This window comes from Aethalodelphis obliquidens, unplaced genomic scaffold, assembly GCF_003676395.1.
Source record: "Aethalodelphis obliquidens isolate GAN/ISIS:26980383/991018 unplaced genomic scaffold, ASM367639v1 scaffold41, whole genome shotgun sequence".
Classification (NCBI taxonomy): domain Eukaryota; kingdom Metazoa; phylum Chordata; class Mammalia; order Artiodactyla; family Delphinidae; genus Aethalodelphis; species Aethalodelphis obliquidens.
Window position 1 is genome coordinate 15,221,024 of NW_020837985.1, and position 18,552 is coordinate 15,239,575.

Here is an 18,552-nt window from a genome sequence, read left to right on the forward strand (position 1 = left end):
AGTGAAACACAGATCCCGTGTGAGTCAGGCTGCAGTCAGTGGGGGCCTCACCAGGCTGGAAAGGATGAAGGAATCCTTTGGCCTCCAGATCCACACCCCCCAACCCTGCTTTCATTTTGACCTTGCTTTGTAGTTATTGTTTGACATTATTATTAAGCATTTCAGATTTTAAAAAAAGAATCATAGATTATTGGAACTAGGAAAGTTCCTTTGGTATCATTTCCAACGCGGTTGTATAGATACTGCCCAACGTCGGCTGGGAAGCAGAGCTAGCACTGGCCGGCGTCCCCTCCAAGTTCTGTGCCACTGACCAGGCACGGAAACCAGCCTCTTGGCCCCAGCCTGTGGCTGGGGAGGCCCACGGTCTACCGGGATCAGGCCAGGCCTGCAGCTGGCCGGGGAAGGACCCTGTCCATCTTCGGACCCTCCTCAGTCCTGCGCTCCCCGCGTTCTAGTCTAGCGGCGCCCACCCCACCCTGTTTCCTGCTGAACTTTACTCAACCTCTTAGCAGACTTGGCCAGTCTTAGGTTAACCGGGCATAGCTATTATGCCCACCGGCCTTTCCTGCCGTCCACGACCGGCCAACGCCACGGCCCTGCTCGCAGGAGGGCTTCCTGGAGTCGGCGGCGCCAGGGGGCGCCCCCGGCCTTAGTCCCTCCAAGGTTGGGCCCGGAGGCTTGCGAGAGCAGGTGACTCCCGCACCCTCGGCCCCGGAGGCTGGGCGCCCACCTGGGCCACCTGAGGACCCCGCCCACCTCTTCCCCGGTTCGCCGAGGAGGGGGCTGCCGGCAGGGAAAGGTTGGGCCGACGGAGGGGGCTGGGCGCTCAAACGCCGCGCACGCGCCGGAGCCCGCCGGCCCGGTTCGGAAATGACGACCTCGCGCCGGGCCCCGAGCCCGGCCCCGCCAGGCCCCGCCCCTCTCCGTTCAGCCTTTTCAGGCCCCGCTGCCGCTCAGGCCCCGCCCCTCACGTCCCGCCCAGCGGACGGCGCTCTCAGCGGACAGGCCGGCTGCAGCTAGCGCGGGCGCTGGGCCGGGAGGCGGGCGAAGTTGCGGCCGGGACGCGGGTTCGGGGCCGGGTGGCCCGAGGCGCCCGGGCGGGGTACGCCCAGCCGGCCGCGGCCGCAGAGCAGCCATGGCGGAGGCCGCCCCGCAGTACCTGGCGCTGCCCTCGGGGTTGCTGGAGCTGTGCGCGTTGCTGGGGGCCCCCCGGGACAGCCTCCGTGGCCCCGAGCAGGTAAGGCCCGGCGGGGACACAGACGCGGGCGGGGCGGCCGGGGAACGGGGTCGGGCCCAGCGCACCCCGCCGGGTGCGCATGGAGCCCCGGGCGTCCGCGGGGTGGGGAAGTTGCGCAGAGGTCCGGCCGGGCCGGCCACCTCCAGCCTCCTGGGGCGAGAGCAGCAGCTGTTCTCGCAGCCGCGGTGGAGTCGCGAGTGGCAGCCGGCTGGGGGCTCCCGCCCCTTCCCCTCCCCTCCCCTCCCCTCCGGGAGCACCTCTCGAGTGACACCGCTGGAGTCGCACCAAGATGAAGTGTGATGGAGAAGCTCGCGTCCGTCGGGCCGCTTCCTAAGCGCTTCGTCCCGCTCGGCTTCTCTGTCTCAGGACGCCCACCTGGGTCAGGTGAAGACGCGGCTGGGCCGCCTGGGGTTCCGCGGCCTCCAGCACCGAATCCTTGTCCGCTATTAAATTATTTCACTCATTCCACAGATTCACGGTCTCCTAGGGGCCGGTGCTGTTCTAGGCACAGCATAAGGATATTTTCGGTGAGATGTAAGGACCGCCTTTATATGTTCTCCATTTAGTCGGTATGCGATGAAACGAGCTGTTTTTCACTGTGAAACACTTGCAGCCCGCCTCCACCTGTGCTCCGCTCTGCACCCTGGCAGCCAAAGTGGCAGGCTCGCGTCCCTTCCTCCGGGACCGCAGCTTGGGACATTCTCCTTTTTTCTTCCTTGTGTTCTCACTTCTTCTTAGTTCCGGAACCCTGGCTTTCTTTGGAGTGGGTCTGTGGCCCTCTCTTTCCCTTGGCCTAGATGTCTGGGACTCTATCATTTCTCTCTGGTTAGTGGTGGTGCTCGGTGTGTTCGGAGAGTTCCCGACTCTACTGCCTAGTTATCTGGACAGGTCCTTTCATCTGGTTCCAGACGACAGCAAGGAGAGGCAGAGAAAGCCATTTTGAGTATTTAAGGCTGCAGGGTTGACTGGGCATCACCAAGAGAAGCTAAATGTTGCAAAGTTAACCCGGATAAATGTCTGATAATGTCTTAGTGGTCTCTACGCCTTGGCTTTAGTATGAGGCCAATTTCGATGATTTCTGCATTTCCCTCCCCCTCTCACTCCGCGAACCCCCATCACGTCTGGGTCCCCCTTTGGTCTCTGCCTCCTCTGACCCTGTGGATTGAGTTGAGTTGTCTCCCTGCCTCTCCGTGCCAAATGGCATTACCTCGTTTTCCTTCTGATAGGAAATGACCTGGTTTCAGTTTTGGTGTTCTCCACAGTTGGGCATCTTGCTTCTTGGGTGATCACAGCATGTCTATTCGTTGCCGTGATGAGAAGAGGATGAATCATCCGGAATATTTACAGTGGTACTTTCCTGAACTAAACAGACTGCGACGCTTCCCAAGTCGAGTGGGCAGTCGGCCACTCCGCATTTTAGCCATCATCCTCTTTACTCTATACTCTGCTTCTGTTAGGGGTTCGGCAGAGGGTCGAGGGAAAAACAGCTGAAGGAGCAGGAGAAGAAGGAGTGTTGTGAAATGGAGTAACAGCCTCACTGTAAGACCTACGTTACTGTTACAATTCATGAAACATAGGATATCATTTATTCAGTTTTATTTTTATAGCAGTTCTACTTTGAATGTCCAAGGCTTTTAAATAACTTTTAATTTTACTTTGAAAAGTCACCGTTTCTCTCTGATTCAGGGACTCCTATTTGGTGACACATGCAAACAGAAGCCCAGAGGTATGAGAAATAGCCAGCTTGATGTTAGGATAGTCTAGTGTCCTAACTTTATGTTTTATTTATTCCTTAGATGGGGTGGTGTTTGTTTCATTGAGGTTAGTGACAAAGAATTCGAAAATGCAGTTCCATCCCCAGTGAATTACTGTGGTCAGTTACATTTCCTTCTACTCCTTGGTTGCTGTGGAGACGAAACACAGAGATGGGAAGGGATCCGTCCCAAATCCATCACAGGGTGGTGGCAAAGCACTCAGAGCACCTTTCACAGTGTAGGTCACTGGCGTAAATCTTGTGGGTGAAGGCACGTTTTTATGTGTTTGGGTGGAGAGAGCATCCTGGCTTTCCATCTCTAGAGCACCACTGTCCAACAGACACTGCAGATGAGGACAGCCAGTGTTCTTCACCTCCACCGTCTAGTATGGTAGCAGCTGGCCACATGCGGCTACTGGGTGTTTGAAGTGTGGCTAGTGCCACTGAGGAACTGGATTTTATATTTCATTTAATATTAATTTAAATAGTCACATGTGGCTACTGGCAACTGTGTTGGACTCTTCTAGAGCATTTTTTAAAAATCTATTTCTGTTTTATTTCACAAATGACAGCCAATCCTATAGTGAAGATCAATGCCATTATGTCATCTAACAATGCCTCACATGAATTAGAGTGTTGTGGTTTTTTACTTTTTAGTAAGTCAGTGTCTGGGAGGGAAGAGCAGGAAGCTACCCTGGGCGGAGTCTGTGGAAATGGACATCATCTTTGGGGTGGTGGGAGGTTGGTGGGGGGGCGGGGTGAGGGGCAGTTGCAACATGTATCAGAAAGTAACATATGAACCCTCTGGGGCCCAGGATTGCTCTTTCAGGAGTTTATTCTTTTTATTTTATTTTTATTGGAGTATAATTGCTTTACAATGTTGTGTTAGTTTCTGCTGTACAATGAAGTGAATCAGCTATATGCATACTATATCCCCTGCCTCCCACCTCCCCCCCCATCCCACCCATCTAGGTCATCACAGAGCACAGAGCTGAGCTCTCTGTGCTTTATATCAGGTTCCCACTAGCTAGCTATTTTACACATGGTACTGTATATATGTCAATCCTAATCTCCCAATTCGTCCCACCCTCCCCTTCCCGCCATGTCCACGTGTCTGTTCTCTACATCTGCGTCTCTATTCCTGCCCTGGAAATAGGTTCATCCATCTGTACCATTTTTCTAGATTCCATATGTATGCATTAATATGATATTTATTTCTCTGTTTCTGACTTACTTCACTCTGTATGACAAACTCTAGGTCCATCCACTTCTCTACAAGTGACCCAATTTCATTCCTTTTTATGGCTGAGTAATATTCCATTGTGTGTGTGTGTGTATATATCTTCTTTATCCATTCATCCAATGATGGGCACTTAGGTTGTTTCCATCTCCGGGCTATTGTAAATAGCGCTGCAATGAACATTGGGGTACATGTGTCCTTTTGAATTATGGTTTTCTCAGGGTATATGCCCAGTAGTGGGATTGCTGGGTCATATGGTAGTTCTATTTGTAGTTTTTTAAGGAACCTCCATACTGTTCTCCACAGTGACTGTATCAAATTACATTCCCACCAGCAATGCAAGAGGGTTCCCTTTTCTCCACACCCTCTCCAGCATTTATTGTTTGTAGATTTTTTGATGATGGCCATTCTGAAGGTGTGAGGTGATACCTGATTGTAGTTTTGATTTGCATTTCTCCAATAATTAGTGATGTTGAGCATCTTTTCATATGCTTCTTGGCCATTTGTATGTCGTCTTTGGCGAGATTTCTATTTAGGTCTTCTGCCCCTTTTTTGATTGGGTTGTTTGTTTTTTGGATACTGAGCTCCATGAGCTGTTTGTATATTTTGGAGATTAATCTTTTGTCCGTTGCTTCATTTGCAAATATTTTCTCCCATTCTGAGGGTTGTCTTTTTGTCCTGTTTATGGTTTCCTTTGCTGTGCAAAAGCTTTTAAGTTTCATTAGGTCCCATTTGTTTATTTTTGGTTTTATTTTCATTACTCTAGGATGTGGGTCAAAAAAGATCTTGCTGTGGTTTATGTCAAAGAGTGTTTTTCCTATGTTTTCCTGTAAGAGTTGTATAGTGTCTGGTCTTTAGGTCTTTAATCCATTTCGAGTTTATTTTTGTGTATGGTGTTAGGTAGTGTTCTAATTTCATTCTTTTACATGTAGCTGTCCAGTTTTCCCAGCACCACTTATTGAAGAGGCTGTCCTTTCTCCATTGTATATTCTTGCCTCCTTTGTCATAGATTAGGTGACCATAGGTCTGTGGGTTTATCTCTGGGCTTTCTATCCTGTACCGCTGATCTATTTATGTTTTTGTCCTAGTACCATACTGTCGTTTTGTTTTTGTTTTTTTTTTAATACATCTTTACTGGAATATAATTGCTTTACAATGGTGTGTTAGTTTCTGCTTTATAACAAAGTGAATCAGTTATACATATACATATGTTCCCATATCTCTTCCCTCTTGCGTCTCCCTCCCTCCCACCCTCCCTATCCCACCCCTCCACGCGGTCACAAAGCACCGAGCTGATCTCCCTGTGCTATGCGGCTGCTTCCCACTAGCTATCTGCCTTACGTTTGGTAGTGTATATATGTCCATGCCTCTCTCTCGCTTTGTCCCAGCTCACCCTTCCCCCTCCCCATATCCTCAAGTCCGTTCTCTAGTAGGTCTGTGTCATTATTCGTGCCTTACCCCTAGGTTCTTCATGACATTTTTTTTTCTTAAATTCCATATATATGTGTTAGCATATGGTATTTGTCTTTCTCTTTCTGACTTACTTCACTCTGTATGACAGACTCTAGGTCTATCCACCTCACTACAAATAGCTCAATTTCGTTTCTTTTTATGGCTGAGTAATATTCCATTGTATATATGTGCCACATCTTCTTTATCCATTCATCTGATGATGGACACTTAGGTTGTTTCCATCCCTGGGCTATTGTAAATAGAGCTGCAATGAACATTTTGGTACATGACTCTTTTTGAATTATGGTTTTCTCAGGGTATATGCCCAGTAGTGGGATTGCTGGGTCATATGGTAGTTCTATTTGTAGTTTTTTAAGGAACCTCCATACTGTTCTCCATAGTGGCTGTACCAATTCACATTCCCACCAGCAGTGCAAGAGTGTTCCCTTTTCTCCACACCCACTCCAGCATTTATTGTTTCTAGATTTTTTGATGATGGCCATTCTGACTGGTGTGAGGTGATATCTCATTGTAGTTTTGATTTGCATTTCTCTAATGATTAATGATGTTGAGCATTCTTTCATGTGTTTGTTGGCAATCTGTATATCTTCTTTGGAGAAATGTCTATTTAGGTCTTCTGCCCATTTTTGGATTGGGTTATTTGTTTTTTTGTTATTGAGCTGCATGAGCTGCTTGTAAATTTTGGAGATTAATCCTTTGTCAGTTGCTTCATTTGCAAATATTTTCTCCCATTCTGAGGGTTGTCTTTTGGTTTTGTTTATGGTTTCCTTTGCTGTGCAAAAGCTTTGAAGTTTCATTAGGTCCCATTTGTTTATTTTTGTTTTTATTTCCATTTCTCTAGGAGGTGGGTCAGAAAGGATCTTGCTGTGATTTATGTCATAGAGTGTTCTGCCTATGTTTTCCTCTAAGAGTTTGATAGTTTCTGGCGTTACATTTAGGTCTTTAATCCATTTTGAGCTTATTTTTGTGTATGGTGTTAGGGAGTGATCTAATCTCATACTTTTACATGTACCTGTCCAGTTTTCCCAGTACCACTTATTGAAGAGGCTGTCCTTTCTCCGCTGTACATTCCTGCCTCCTTTATCAAACATAAGGTGACCATATGTGTGTGGGTTTATCTCTGGGCTCTCTATCCTGTTCCATTGATCTATCTTTCTGTTTTTGTGCCAGTACCATACTGTCTTGATTACTGTAGCTTTGTAGTATTGTTTGAAGATGGGGAGCCTGATTCATCCAGTTCTGTTTTTCTTTCTCAAGATTGCTTTGGCTATTCGGGGTTTTTGTGTTTCTATACAAATTGTAACATTTTTTTTTCTAATTCTGTGAAGAATACGATTGGTAATTTGATAGGTATTGCATTGAATCTGTAGATTGCTTTGGGTAGTATAGTCATTTTCACAAGATTGATTCTTCCAGTCCAAGAATATGCTATATATTTCTCCATCTGTTTGTGTCATCTTTGATTTCTCTCATCAGTGTTTTATAGTTTTCTGAGTACAGGTCTTTTGCCTCCTTAGGTAGGTTTATTCCTAAAGTTGCCACCAGAAAACCACTAGAGCTAATCAATGAATTTGGTAAAATCGCAGGATACAAAACTAATGCCCAGAAATCTCTTGCATTCTTATACACTAACAATGAAAGACCAGAAAGAGAAATTAAGGAAACAATCCCATTTACCATCACAACGAAAAGAATAAAATACCTAGGAGTTTATTCTAATTACAGAGTCAGACGTGTGCAAGTGTATTTGGGTGAGACCTCATTGCTGCCTGTTGTTTAGTACGATGAAGACTTGGGAGCAACCCAGCTGTCCATCGGAAGGGGATTGGGCAGGGGTGGTACTGAACTGTACACAGTGGGACATGCTAAAGTGTCAACAGGAGAGTCAGCACACTGTATGGTTAAATGGGGAAAAAATCTAATGAAATCATTTAAATATAATTGTGTTTATGAAAAAGTTATATTTATGTATACATTTTAAAAATAGGAAGCATGTATCCCATGCTGTTTAGCACATTACCTTTGAGTCATGGGATTATGGGGAAGGCATTCCCTTTCTATCATTATTTCTTTTATTATTTCTATATTGTTATAATTTTTAAAAATGAGACTGTATTGCTTATCCAATCAGAAAAGACAACAGGGATTTCCATTTCGGAGGAAAAAAAAAGACAGATGTGTAATGAACTGCTAAATGCCAGGTTGGCTGGATTGTGGCCACCTCACTTTCAGTGACTAAAGGTAGCTAGTGGGAATTACGGAGTTCATTGGCTTTACCGTAATGACCAATTTTCCATGCGGACTGAGCATACCTCCAAGACATCACGAGTGCCAGGGTGGGAATGGAGGAACGGCATCCACTCAGAGCCATCCTCTGTGCGGACTGTGGGGCTGCAGAGAGGAGGGCCACACCATCCCTGCCTCAGCCCAGCCCGCCATTCTGAAGGCGATGTAGGACCACTGTGCTGGGCAGCGATGCTCTAGGAGGTGATGGGGAGGTCGACTCCAGATGGTGAAGCTCTAGGAGATGATGAGCCAGGCGTGATGGCTGGAGGAGGCGTGTGTCCCTGGCTGCAGGGTGAGGAAACGCCCCCTCCAATGAGTGTTGGGGGGGGTCGCTGGTGAGGAGGTGGGGTGAGGAGGGGGCAGGGCACGTGCCAGGCAGAGTGAAGGGCAGGGAGAAGCACAGCGTCGTGACAAGGGCGCATGTGTTGAGATGACTGAGGGCTTCAGTCGTGAGTGGCTTGGGTGCCCTGGCTTTGCAAGCAGGCTGGCCGGCTGCCAGGTGCACAGCCAGTGCAGGTGGTTGGCCTGTCACATGACACATGCACCGTGTGATACCTGCACGGGAATATGTGTGAGGATGGTAATGTGTAGAAACAAACACACTTCTTAGGTCTGGCTGAGGGACAGAGATGGGTCTGCAGGGCTGGTTTGCTGGGGTAAGAGGCTGGCGCCGGGCAGCTGGAGCCACTGCTGTTGTGGCAGGTGAGGGACGAGTCATGTGTGCTCTTTAGATGGGGGACCCCCCCCGTCCCCCTTTGGGAGAGTGGACGTCGGGCCAGGTGGGAGGGGGTGGGGCTGTTCTCTCGGCAGCAACCATGAAGATTAGTTCACGGTGACTCTGTACCTACTGTGAGCCAGAGGTTTGCAAACGTGGTGCAGATGGGGCAGCAGCTGGGCTTTCTTCAGAGACCCGCCGTCGAGATGTGGGTTTCCCGATGGGGAGTCAGGGGCCGTAGCGCCGGTCCAGCTCTAAATGCCCGAGTGGTGTCATCCTGTCCACAGAGGAGCAGAGAGGTGGATGATCAAGTTTTTGGAAATAAGTGTGGGCTTAATTTTTCAAACTAAGTTTAAGGGACTCACCGCCTATATTGGGAGGCAGTTGGGTACAGCTGGGATGGCACAGAGGCCCCATCCCTGGGGGCAGAACCCTGGGAGCTGTCCCTGTGTGCATACCTGGAACCACAGGAGTGTAGAGACTGCCCTGCAGGCTGTTGCATGAGGCAGGACTGGGGCCAAGGATTGGCCCTGGGGGTCTGTCTGCAGGGGGCTGCCAAGGAGCGGGCTGGAGAGGTGAAATTGCAGAAAGGAGGCGGCCTTGGGAAGTTTCAGGAAAAGGGGTCGATCAGTGAGGGAACTCGTTCGCTGCTCTGTAATTTATACCAAGAGCTGTCCCGCAGTGACGTGAGCTATCGCCCAGTCTCTGTGGATGTAACATCTCACGTGCGGAGGAAATAGATGAGCACGTTTTCATAGAGAATTAGGTCCGAACTGCTGGACTTTGATAGGAAAGTTTTAGAAGAGGTTTCATACAAGTAAAGAAAAGGATTCCTTTCGTGCATGATACACAAAAGGTTTTTAAATTACACAGCAGTAGGGATTTCCCATGTTTGGTGTTGGTTCCTGCTGGCATTAACTTTTTCCCCCAAATATAAAGAAACCGTTATCTGAATTGCATAAAAATAGCGTATTGAGTTTAGAGTGTATCTACTGACTGAAAATGCTGTCATTGTAGATATGCTTTGAAGTGTAATAGTCCCCTGTTGGTGCCCCTGATTCTTACCAAAATGTTGATGCTGCTCTTCCTTTTCTGCCAGCCAAGGCCACATTTCTCTGGTGACGGTGGTGTTCTTCCTGATGCCATTTCTAGGGTCCTCAAAGACCCTAGGTTACCCACTCCCCACCGTGACGGCCACCTCTTACCTTCTGTATCTTTTACACCCAGACAATCCTGCTTTGCTCTTTTCTGTCTTTACCTGGCTTGGCAGCCCTTCCTGCTCGTGGACAGACTGCAGTTCATAATATCAATACCTTCCTTGGAAGATCTGAAATCAGCCTGGCACCAGTGTTTGTTTAGTCCTAACTCACTAGAAAGCAAAAGAGAGAGAAGGTGACCTATGATATTTGGGGAAGAAGGAAAAGAGAAAAGGTTAAAAAAAATCTTGGACCAGGTTGAAGTTTAAAAGAACTGAGGCTAAGGGCTTCCCTGTGGCGCAGTGGTTGAGCGTCCGCCTGCCGATGCAGGGGACACGGGTTCGTGCCCTGGTCCGGGAAGATCCCACGTGCTGCGGAGCGGCTGGGCCCGTGAGCCATAGCCGCTGAGCCTGTGCGTCCGGAGCCTGTGCTCCGCAACGGAAGAGGCCACGACAGTGAGAGGCCCGCGCATCACAAAAAAGAAAAAAAAAAAAAAGAACGAGGCTAAGCAGCCCCTTTTACGGATGCTGGGACGGTCTGGCAGGAGGACGTGGCTCTCTGTGTCCATCAGGCCCTTCCTCACTCCTCCTCGTGTCCTCCCAGGCCGGAGGTGACAGAACTAATGTGCGTGGTGGCCCAGTTGGCGAGGCGGGCACGTGTTGGCAAACATGCCCGTGTGGGTTTGACAAGATGCAGAGCCCTTCTTGGGGCTCGCCGTCCCCACCAGCCTCTGAGGGGATGGGGCAGGGGGCCTCCTGGGGGCCCACGGGGGCTGAGCACTTGACCTGTGAGTCCCTGCACTCGCCTCTTGAAAGGGAAGCTCAGAGGGACCAAGTAATTTGCTGCCATGGTTCCCACAGCGCTGGGATCTGAACCCAGGTCTCCATCGCAGTGCCGGCCCTGAACCGAGCCTTGGAGCCAAGGGGCCAGTCATGGCGTCCCTGTTAGCAGCTGAAGGACCAGGCTCTGAGGGGGTCCGTCACCCGCTGAGTGTAGGGCCTGAGATTTCCTAAAAGCAGTTCCTTACCATCTCGAGCTGCTGGTGGGAAAAGCCAGGCACGTGATGTACTCCAATAAAGATGTAAAAAAATAATAATAATAATAAAGCCTGACAACTTTCTTAAAAAAAAAAAAAAAAAAGAACTCACCGGGGGTTTGCTACAACAGGAGGGTCAGACAGAGCAAGGCTGGCACCGCTGCGGTGACTCTTATTTCCACCTGCTTTAGGTCGCCCAGAAAAAGGAAGTCAAGAGCCTGTCTTCTCTGGATCCGGAGGTCCTGTCGGTCTTCGTGCCTCCGTTTGTCACTAAGGAGGACAGTCAGCCGGCCGGCGTGAACTGTGTGACGCTGGGTAAGACCAGGAGGCGCTCCTTCCGGAAGAAGAGAGAGAGGCCCAAGGCGGAGCCCTCGAAGGGCCACCCCTTCGAGGGCCACCCCTCGAAGGGCCAGGACCCCGAGGACGTGGGCATCCCCAACGGCGTGGACCTGCTCGCCCTGCCGCAGCTCTGCTTCCCAGGTGCGCACGGGCCGGCCTTTTCCCAGACTGGCCAGTTCCTGCTGATGAGCGGGCTTTGTTCCGGCTGCATTTCTCTCACTGAGAGATGTTCAGGTGCCTGGTGTAGAAAACTCAGACTAAGGGCTTGACAGAAGGACTTGTCTGGAGGCTCCGCAGAGACATTGATGCAATTTCCTGCTCTCCTGGATAGGCTGGGACACCCCCTTCCCCACTGGGCTCAGGAAATAGCTACCACACCAGGTGTGCCCTGAAGGGTCTGTCTGGGGGCCTGTTCCCATGATCTGTCACAAAGTCTTCAGAGCACAGAGTGCCAGCAAAGAAATTGCTGCTGAGGGGGAGGGATCGAGGCAGGTGGTGCACGGCCTGAAGGATTAGCGCATCTGGCCATCAGAGTGCCACAGCAGACAGAGAGGGACGTATCCTGTCGCTTATGGGTAGCCCAGGCCTCATGGTGGATGCCACATGGCCAGAATGAGGTTCCTTCTTTCTTTTTTCTGCCTGCAGGGGGCGTGTGTGTGGCCTCTGAGCCCAAGGAGGACTGTGTCCACTTTCTGGTGCTGACTGATGTCTGCGGCAATAGAACCTACGGTGTGGTGGCCCAGTACTACCGACCCCTGCACGTACGTGATTCCCCCAGCTTCCCTCTGAAACTGGGTCTAGGCTGTGGGGTTTTTTCTTTTGCAGTGAAATACACATAATATGACAATCACCATTTTAGCCATTAAAAAATGTACGATTCAGTGGCATTAAGTACATTCACAGTGTTGTGCCGCCATCACCACTGTCTAGTTCCAAAACATGTTCGTCACCCCAAAAGGCGGAGTTGTCTCATCAGCGATGCCTCCCCAGGCCCTGCTGCCCCCGGGCCCCCGGCCATCCTTCATCTGCTTTCTGCTTCTGTGGGTTTGCCCATTCTGGACATTTCATATAAGTGGAATCATACTCTACGCGTCCTTTTGTATCTGGTTGCTCTCACTTAGCGCGATGTTTTCAGAGTTCGTCCGCATTGGAGCCCGTGTCAGCGCTTCACTCCTTTCAGTAGCTGAGTGATGTGTGTGTAGCTGAGTAGCTGAGTGTGTTTACACGGTGTGTGTAAACCACGGTCTGCTTCTCTGTTCCTCAGCTGGTGGACCTTTGGGTTGTTTTCACCTTTCACGTGTGACAGGTACCTGGGCTGAGGTTTTGAGAGGGTGACTCAGTCATCACGCGTTTGGGGAGTGTTTTCTGGGCAGGGCCCTGTGTGTGAACCAGCTGGCCTTGGGGAGTCTGTAGGGGACGTGATGGACCATAAGGTACAGGGTGACTGGCCGCCTACTTCAGCCCCAGAGGACCTGGGCGCCCAACATATGTTTTTAATGTAGTTTTAAAATTTTTATTGAAATACAGTTGGTTTACAATGTTGTGTCGGTTTCAGCGTACAGCAAAGTGATTCAGTTATACATATTTATACATATATATTCCTTTTTCAGATTCTTTTATAGGTTTTTACGAGGTGTTGAATATCTGTGCTATACAGTAGGTCCTTGTTGGTTATGAGTTTTATATATAGTAGTGTGTATACTTTAATCCCAAACTCCTAATTTATCCCTTCCCTGCTTTCCTATTTGGTAACCATAAGTTTGTTTTCTATGTCTGTGAGGCTGTTTCTGTTTTGTAAATAAGCTCATTTGTCTCATCTTTTTAGGTTCCGCATATAAGGGGTATCACGTGGTATTTGTCTTTGTGTCTCTGACTTACTTCACTTAGTATGACAATCTCTAGGTCCATCCATGTTGCTGCAAATGGCCTTATTTTATTCTTTTTATGGCTGAATAGTATTCCGTTGTATACATGTACCACCACGTCTTTATCCATTCACCTGTCAGTGGACACTTAGGTTGCTTCCATGTCCTGACTACTGTAAATAGTGCGGCTAAGAACATTGGGGTGCGTGTCTCTTTTCAGATCACGCTTTTTCCCGCATATGTGGTGGGGCCGCCACATTGTGCCCCTGGTAAGCTGTGCAGAGAGCTGTGCCTTCTGAAACCCCACTGCTGTATTCTTTTCCGCCTGAGGTCCCCCCATCACGGGCCGAGGCACCTCCTGCTCTCTCCTCTGGCCCGTGATGCCCACCTGGCTCCCAGGCCCTCTTGAATATTGCCTTTTCACTCTTTAAGCAGAGCCCCTTCTTGTGTCTCACTGTGTTCTAACCATGGTTCCTTCTCACTGAAGGCGGCGAGCTTCTCCAGGGCAGGGACCTGTCTTCCCATCTCTGTAACCCCAGCACCTCACTCAGACAGAGCGAGCTCCCCACGGGGCCCCGTCGGTGTTGGTGGAGAGGCTGGAGCTCGCTCGCACGTGGCAGTGAAACGGGTGGGAGTGGCCAGCCGTGCTGAGGACAGCTGTCCAGCCCCTGTCCAGTGTCCTTTCTGTCTGGAGAGGCCGGCACCATCGACAGTGGAGACTGGGATTTGCCGGGGTCGGCAGGTGACGCGCTGTTGCTTTCTCTCCAGGACGAGTACTGTTTCTACAACGGCAAGATGCGCTGGGAGGCGTCAGGTCTGGGCCGGAGCGCGGCCGGCTGCTTCGTGCCCTTTGCCGTGTGTGTGGTTTCCAGATTCCCCTATTACAACGCCCTCAAGGACTGCCTCTCCTGGTGAGCTGCACACACTCCCTGAAAAGCTTGCCTGTGCCCCTTCCAGACGCCCCCCGCCCTGGGCAGCCAGGCTTCTGCGGTCTCACGCCCACATCTTTCTCCTGTTGGTGTAAACTCCCGGAACTCCTGACACAGAGATTTCAGCCTTGATTAGCAATGCAGCGGATGACCATTGGATTCGCAGATTTATTTGGTGATTTGATTTTTTTTTTTTGATTTCAGTTTATTGACTCATCTGAAGATCTGTAAAGATTTCGAAGTTGACAATCATATAAAAGATTTTGCTGCAAAACTGTCTTTAATACCTAGCCCACCTCCTGGACCACTCCATTTGGTAATTAAATCCGGAATTGTCTTGTTTTTTCCTTGCAAATTGTAAAAGTAATATGATGAAGATGGTTTATTCGTTTGTTTTTAATTGATGTACGGTTGATTTACAATGTTGTGTTAATTACTGCTGTACAGCAAAGTGATTCAGTTATACATATATATACATTTTTTAAAATATTTTTTTCCATTACAGTTTATCATAGGATATCGAATATAGTTCTCTGTGCTATACAGTAGGACCTCGTTGTTTATCCGTTCTATATATAACAGTTTGTATCTGCTAACCCCAAACTCCCAACCCATCCCTCCCCCAACCCCTTTCCCCTTGGCAACCACCAGTCTGTTCTGTGTCTGTGATTCTGTTTCAGTTTCATACATAGGTTCATTTGTGCCGTAGTTTAGATTCCATACGTAAGCGATATCACATGGTATTTGTCTTTGTCTTTCTGACTTACTTCACTTAGTATGATAATCTCTAGGTCCATCCATGTTGCTGCAGATGGCATTATTTTGTTCTTTTTTATGGCTGAGTAGTATTCCATTGTAGATATGTACCACATCGATGAAGATGGTTGAAATGTTTTAAATGATTTTAAGTTCTAGCTTTGTTTAAATTATGCTTCTCAAGTTCCTTACAGAAGCATTTTATACACTGTTTCCAAAGGTCAGAAAACTAGAAATAAATTAGAAAATTTATTTTCTAAAAATTTAAAAATAAAATTTATCGGTCTAAAGTCAAATATTTAGGCCTGAGTTTTGCTGAGTGGCTCATGATAAATAGATGTTGAGCTAGTAATAGGCCCCTTTAGTGGTTAACATGTTAATTACTTGCTATTCAGAAAACACAAAATTTACTTAAATTACAAATTTCCCTTTTGTTTTTTTGTCTGGAATATCGGGTATTATATTTAACTCGTTAATGTTTTCTCCTGTCCAGTGTGGTTAGTAAAAAGTAACTAGTTTTTTTTTTTTTGTCGTTGTTATTCACAGTGCCATTCTGTTATTTAATTGATAGAGAAGCGTTTCCTAAACTGAGTTCTGTGAAACACTGTTCTCAAATGTTATTGCCTATTTTTAATGGGAGGTTTCAGGGTTAAGGAAAGTTAGAGAAAGACCTCATTCCCCTTTGGTTGAGTAACATGTCAGACAGCTAAGCTGTGTGATGAAACCTGTTTGACTCGGCGATTTCCAAACTCATTTAATTGTGGGATGCTTCCTTTTAAAAAAACAGATATCTATTAAATAAACGTCTTGAAATGTACAGTAAATGTCAAGTCAGTTTCACTGTATTCATCCCCTCTGGAAGATTATACATATAAATCTTGTTTTCCTATATTTTGATTATTATGGACAGTTGAAAAAATAATTTATTAGGATATTTGTGATTATGAACTTAAAGTGTATATATTTACTATTATCCTAAACCCAGCAGTCTGCTGTGGGGGGACACCCTACCAACTGCATTCCCGGCCCGAGGCAGGGCAGGATGCCTGTCTACCTTGGTCCCACTCCCAGAAGCCTTTGTGGGGAACAGTTGATGGATTTCCGTGCCAGGCACTCATCTTTATTTTGTGGATAACTGGTTTTTTTGTGCAGTGAAATCATCAAAGTTTGCATTCTTATTCTAGAAACTCAACACGTGCTCATTGAGGACCTGCTGCAGCAGTGAACCGAATTCCCTGAGTTAGGAACAGGTTTACAGTTCACTGTGATTCCTTGTATTCTACCTTTGAACAGAAGCAACGTATAAACAGTACTTACACGAGTTTTCTGTAACGCACGAGCTTTGGAATCTTGGATTAATTAACATTTGGTTCCTCCATTTCTACCACCCCCAGTGGGAAAGTTTACTGGGGACGTTCTCGATGCCTTTTTGTCCCACGTCCACCCTATCAGTCTGTCTCCAGTAGCTGTTTCCAGTTTACACACTTCCACTGCCACCCCTGTTCTGGGCCACCAGCTTCTCCCACCTACACGACTTAGGGAGGCACTGGTCTGTCCATTTCCATTCTTGACCTTTTATCAGTTCATGCTTTTGCACTGTGGCTGGAGAGGGCATTAAAATCTATAAACTGGACTTTCCTTTTGTGCTTAAAACGCCTCACTTGTTTTCTCACTCGTCGCCTTCACCCAGACCTGCATCCCTGGCCCCTGTGTCACCATTCAGCCCTGTCCAGCTCCACTCACCCCCTTGCTCACTGTTCTCCAGCTACAGTGAGAACAGATGCTGCCACAGGGCCCTTGCATGTGCTCTTCCCGGAAGTACCACTCTCTCCATTTTCCCCCTCCAGCTCCTGCTCCTTTCTCAGGCCTGGCTCAGACATCAGTTCTCCGGAGCAGCATCTCCCACACCATCTCTCTCACAGCAGCCCACTCTTCTGCAGAGTTCAGCACGCCTGCGGTTAGGGCTTGTGTGTGCGTGTTTTTTGTTTAATGTCCATCAGACTCTGAGCTGCATGAGGACAGAGGCCACGTTCAGAACTGCATTTCCAGGACTTACTACTGTGTCCAGCGCTTAGCTGCTGTCCCGTGGAGCGCTGTTCAGTGAATGAATGAGAGAATGATTCAGCATCGGCCAGCAGTGCTCATTCTATCGGGTCTGCATGTTGGCGCTCATGGTTTGTCCCAGTGGGCTGAGTTTGGATCAGACTTGTCATTGGGATCCTCCACTAACAAGTCTAATTAGCTCTCGGGTCCAAGTTGCTATAACGGTCATCATTTGTTTCAGGGAGTGCTGTGGGTGTTTATGGTTGTGAAGAAATCCAAGAGGTCAGTTTAGGCCAATTTCATCTGACACAGGAGCTGATTCAGCAGTGTTTTCCAGAACCTACCGCAAACCAACGTCAGGTTAGAGGTTGTCGTAGGTAATGGTCATGAGCTGTGCACCTTGCGTCTTGAATAGTGTGCATGGGCCCCGAGCTGCCGTTTCCTGTTAATTCTGGGTGGGGTCAGCTCTCACCTGTACTGATGGGAGGAGGTGGGAGGCCCCACAGTGTGGGGAGTGAGGAGGTGAGGACCCAGCCCTTTCTCTGACCACCTGGACCACTGGCCTGAGGGGAGCAAAGGCTCTAGGTGCACCCTGTGTCCCCGGGCCTGCTTTGCTTTGATCTCTGCCCTTTAGAAGTTGGGATGTTACTTGCTTTTCAAATGATGGGCATAATTGGGTGTGTCCAGTGAAACACACACGTTTTTCTTCTTACTATTCCCAAGTCACTTTCTATGTTGCTTTGTGTGTGGAAGCCTGTTGTTTTTCTGGGGCTCCCATCAAGTTGAAATTTACAAAGTATTTACCTAAAATCTCTCTCCTTCTTCAGTTTATTCATCTGTAAAGTGGGGAGAATAACAGAACCCACCTCAGACAGCTTGAGTATTGAGTGCTGTGAAGTTGCTAGCACAGCACCTGAAACGTTGCAGTAGCAATGTTGCTGGTAGAGTGACTCACGTATGTGGTTGGTTCTTATCTTTTTTTTTGGCTGCGTTGGGTCTTCGTTGCTGCGTGCAGGCTTTCTCTAGTTGCGGCGAGCAGGGGCTACTCTTCATTGTGGTGCGGTGGGCTCTCCTGTTGCAGAGCATGGGCTGTAGGTGCGTGGGCTTCAGTAGTTGCAACACGCGGGCTCAGTAGTTGTGGCGCGTGGGCTTAGTTGCTCCGTGCCATGTGGGATCTTCCTGGACCAAGGCTCGAACCCATGTCCCCTGCGTTGGCAGGCGGATTCTTAACCACTGCGCCACCAGGGAAGCCCTGGTTCTTATCTTTAACTGGGTGTCTGCCTGACACATTTCCTTTTTTTTGATTTGGTCATTTTTTATTTTTATTTTTTTAAAAATTTTTATTAGAGTATAGTTAATTCACAATGTTGTATTAGTTTCAGGTGTACAGCAAAGTGAATCAGTTATACATATACATATACCCAGTCTTTTAGATCCTTTTCCCGCATAGGTCATTACAGAGTATTGAGTAGAGTTCCCTGTGCTATGCGGTAGGTCCTTATTAGTCATGTGTGTTATATATAGTAGTGTGTATATGTCCATCCCAATCTCCCAATTTATCCCTCCCCACCTCCCGCTTTCCCCTGGTAACCATAAGTTTGTTTCCCAACTCTGTGACTCTGTTTCTGTTTTTACAAAGTTCATTTGCACCACTTTTTTTTTTTTTTTTTTTTTTTTTTTTTTG

General features: G+C 48.2%; 1 protein-coding gene across 9 annotated transcripts in view; it reads left to right on the forward strand.

Annotated features, from left to right (window-relative positions):
* The first annotated feature begins 972 nt into the window (after nucleotides 1–972).
* The window catches only part of DENND3 (DENN domain containing 3), a 58,311-nt gene continuing 40,731 nt past the window's right edge, over nucleotides 973–18,552 (forward strand). For 2 of the 9 annotated variants that reach the window (XM_027078001.1, XM_027078003.1), the window contains exons 1-5: nucleotides 981–1,237; nucleotides 11,128–11,416; nucleotides 11,921–12,036; nucleotides 13,909–14,051; nucleotides 14,274–14,385. In XM_027078001.1, the coding sequence (XP_026933802.1) occupies nucleotides 1,136–1,237; nucleotides 11,128–11,416; nucleotides 11,921–12,036; nucleotides 13,909–14,051; nucleotides 14,274–14,385 (762 nt within the window). In that variant the 5' untranslated portion in view covers nucleotides 981–1,135. Of the gene's footprint in view, nucleotides 1,238–11,127; nucleotides 11,417–11,920; nucleotides 12,037–13,908; nucleotides 14,052–14,273; nucleotides 14,386–18,552 lie in introns of all 9 variants that reach the window. The other 7 variants (XM_027077996.1, XM_027077997.1, XM_027078000.1 and 4 more) reach the window with 5 other exon arrangements.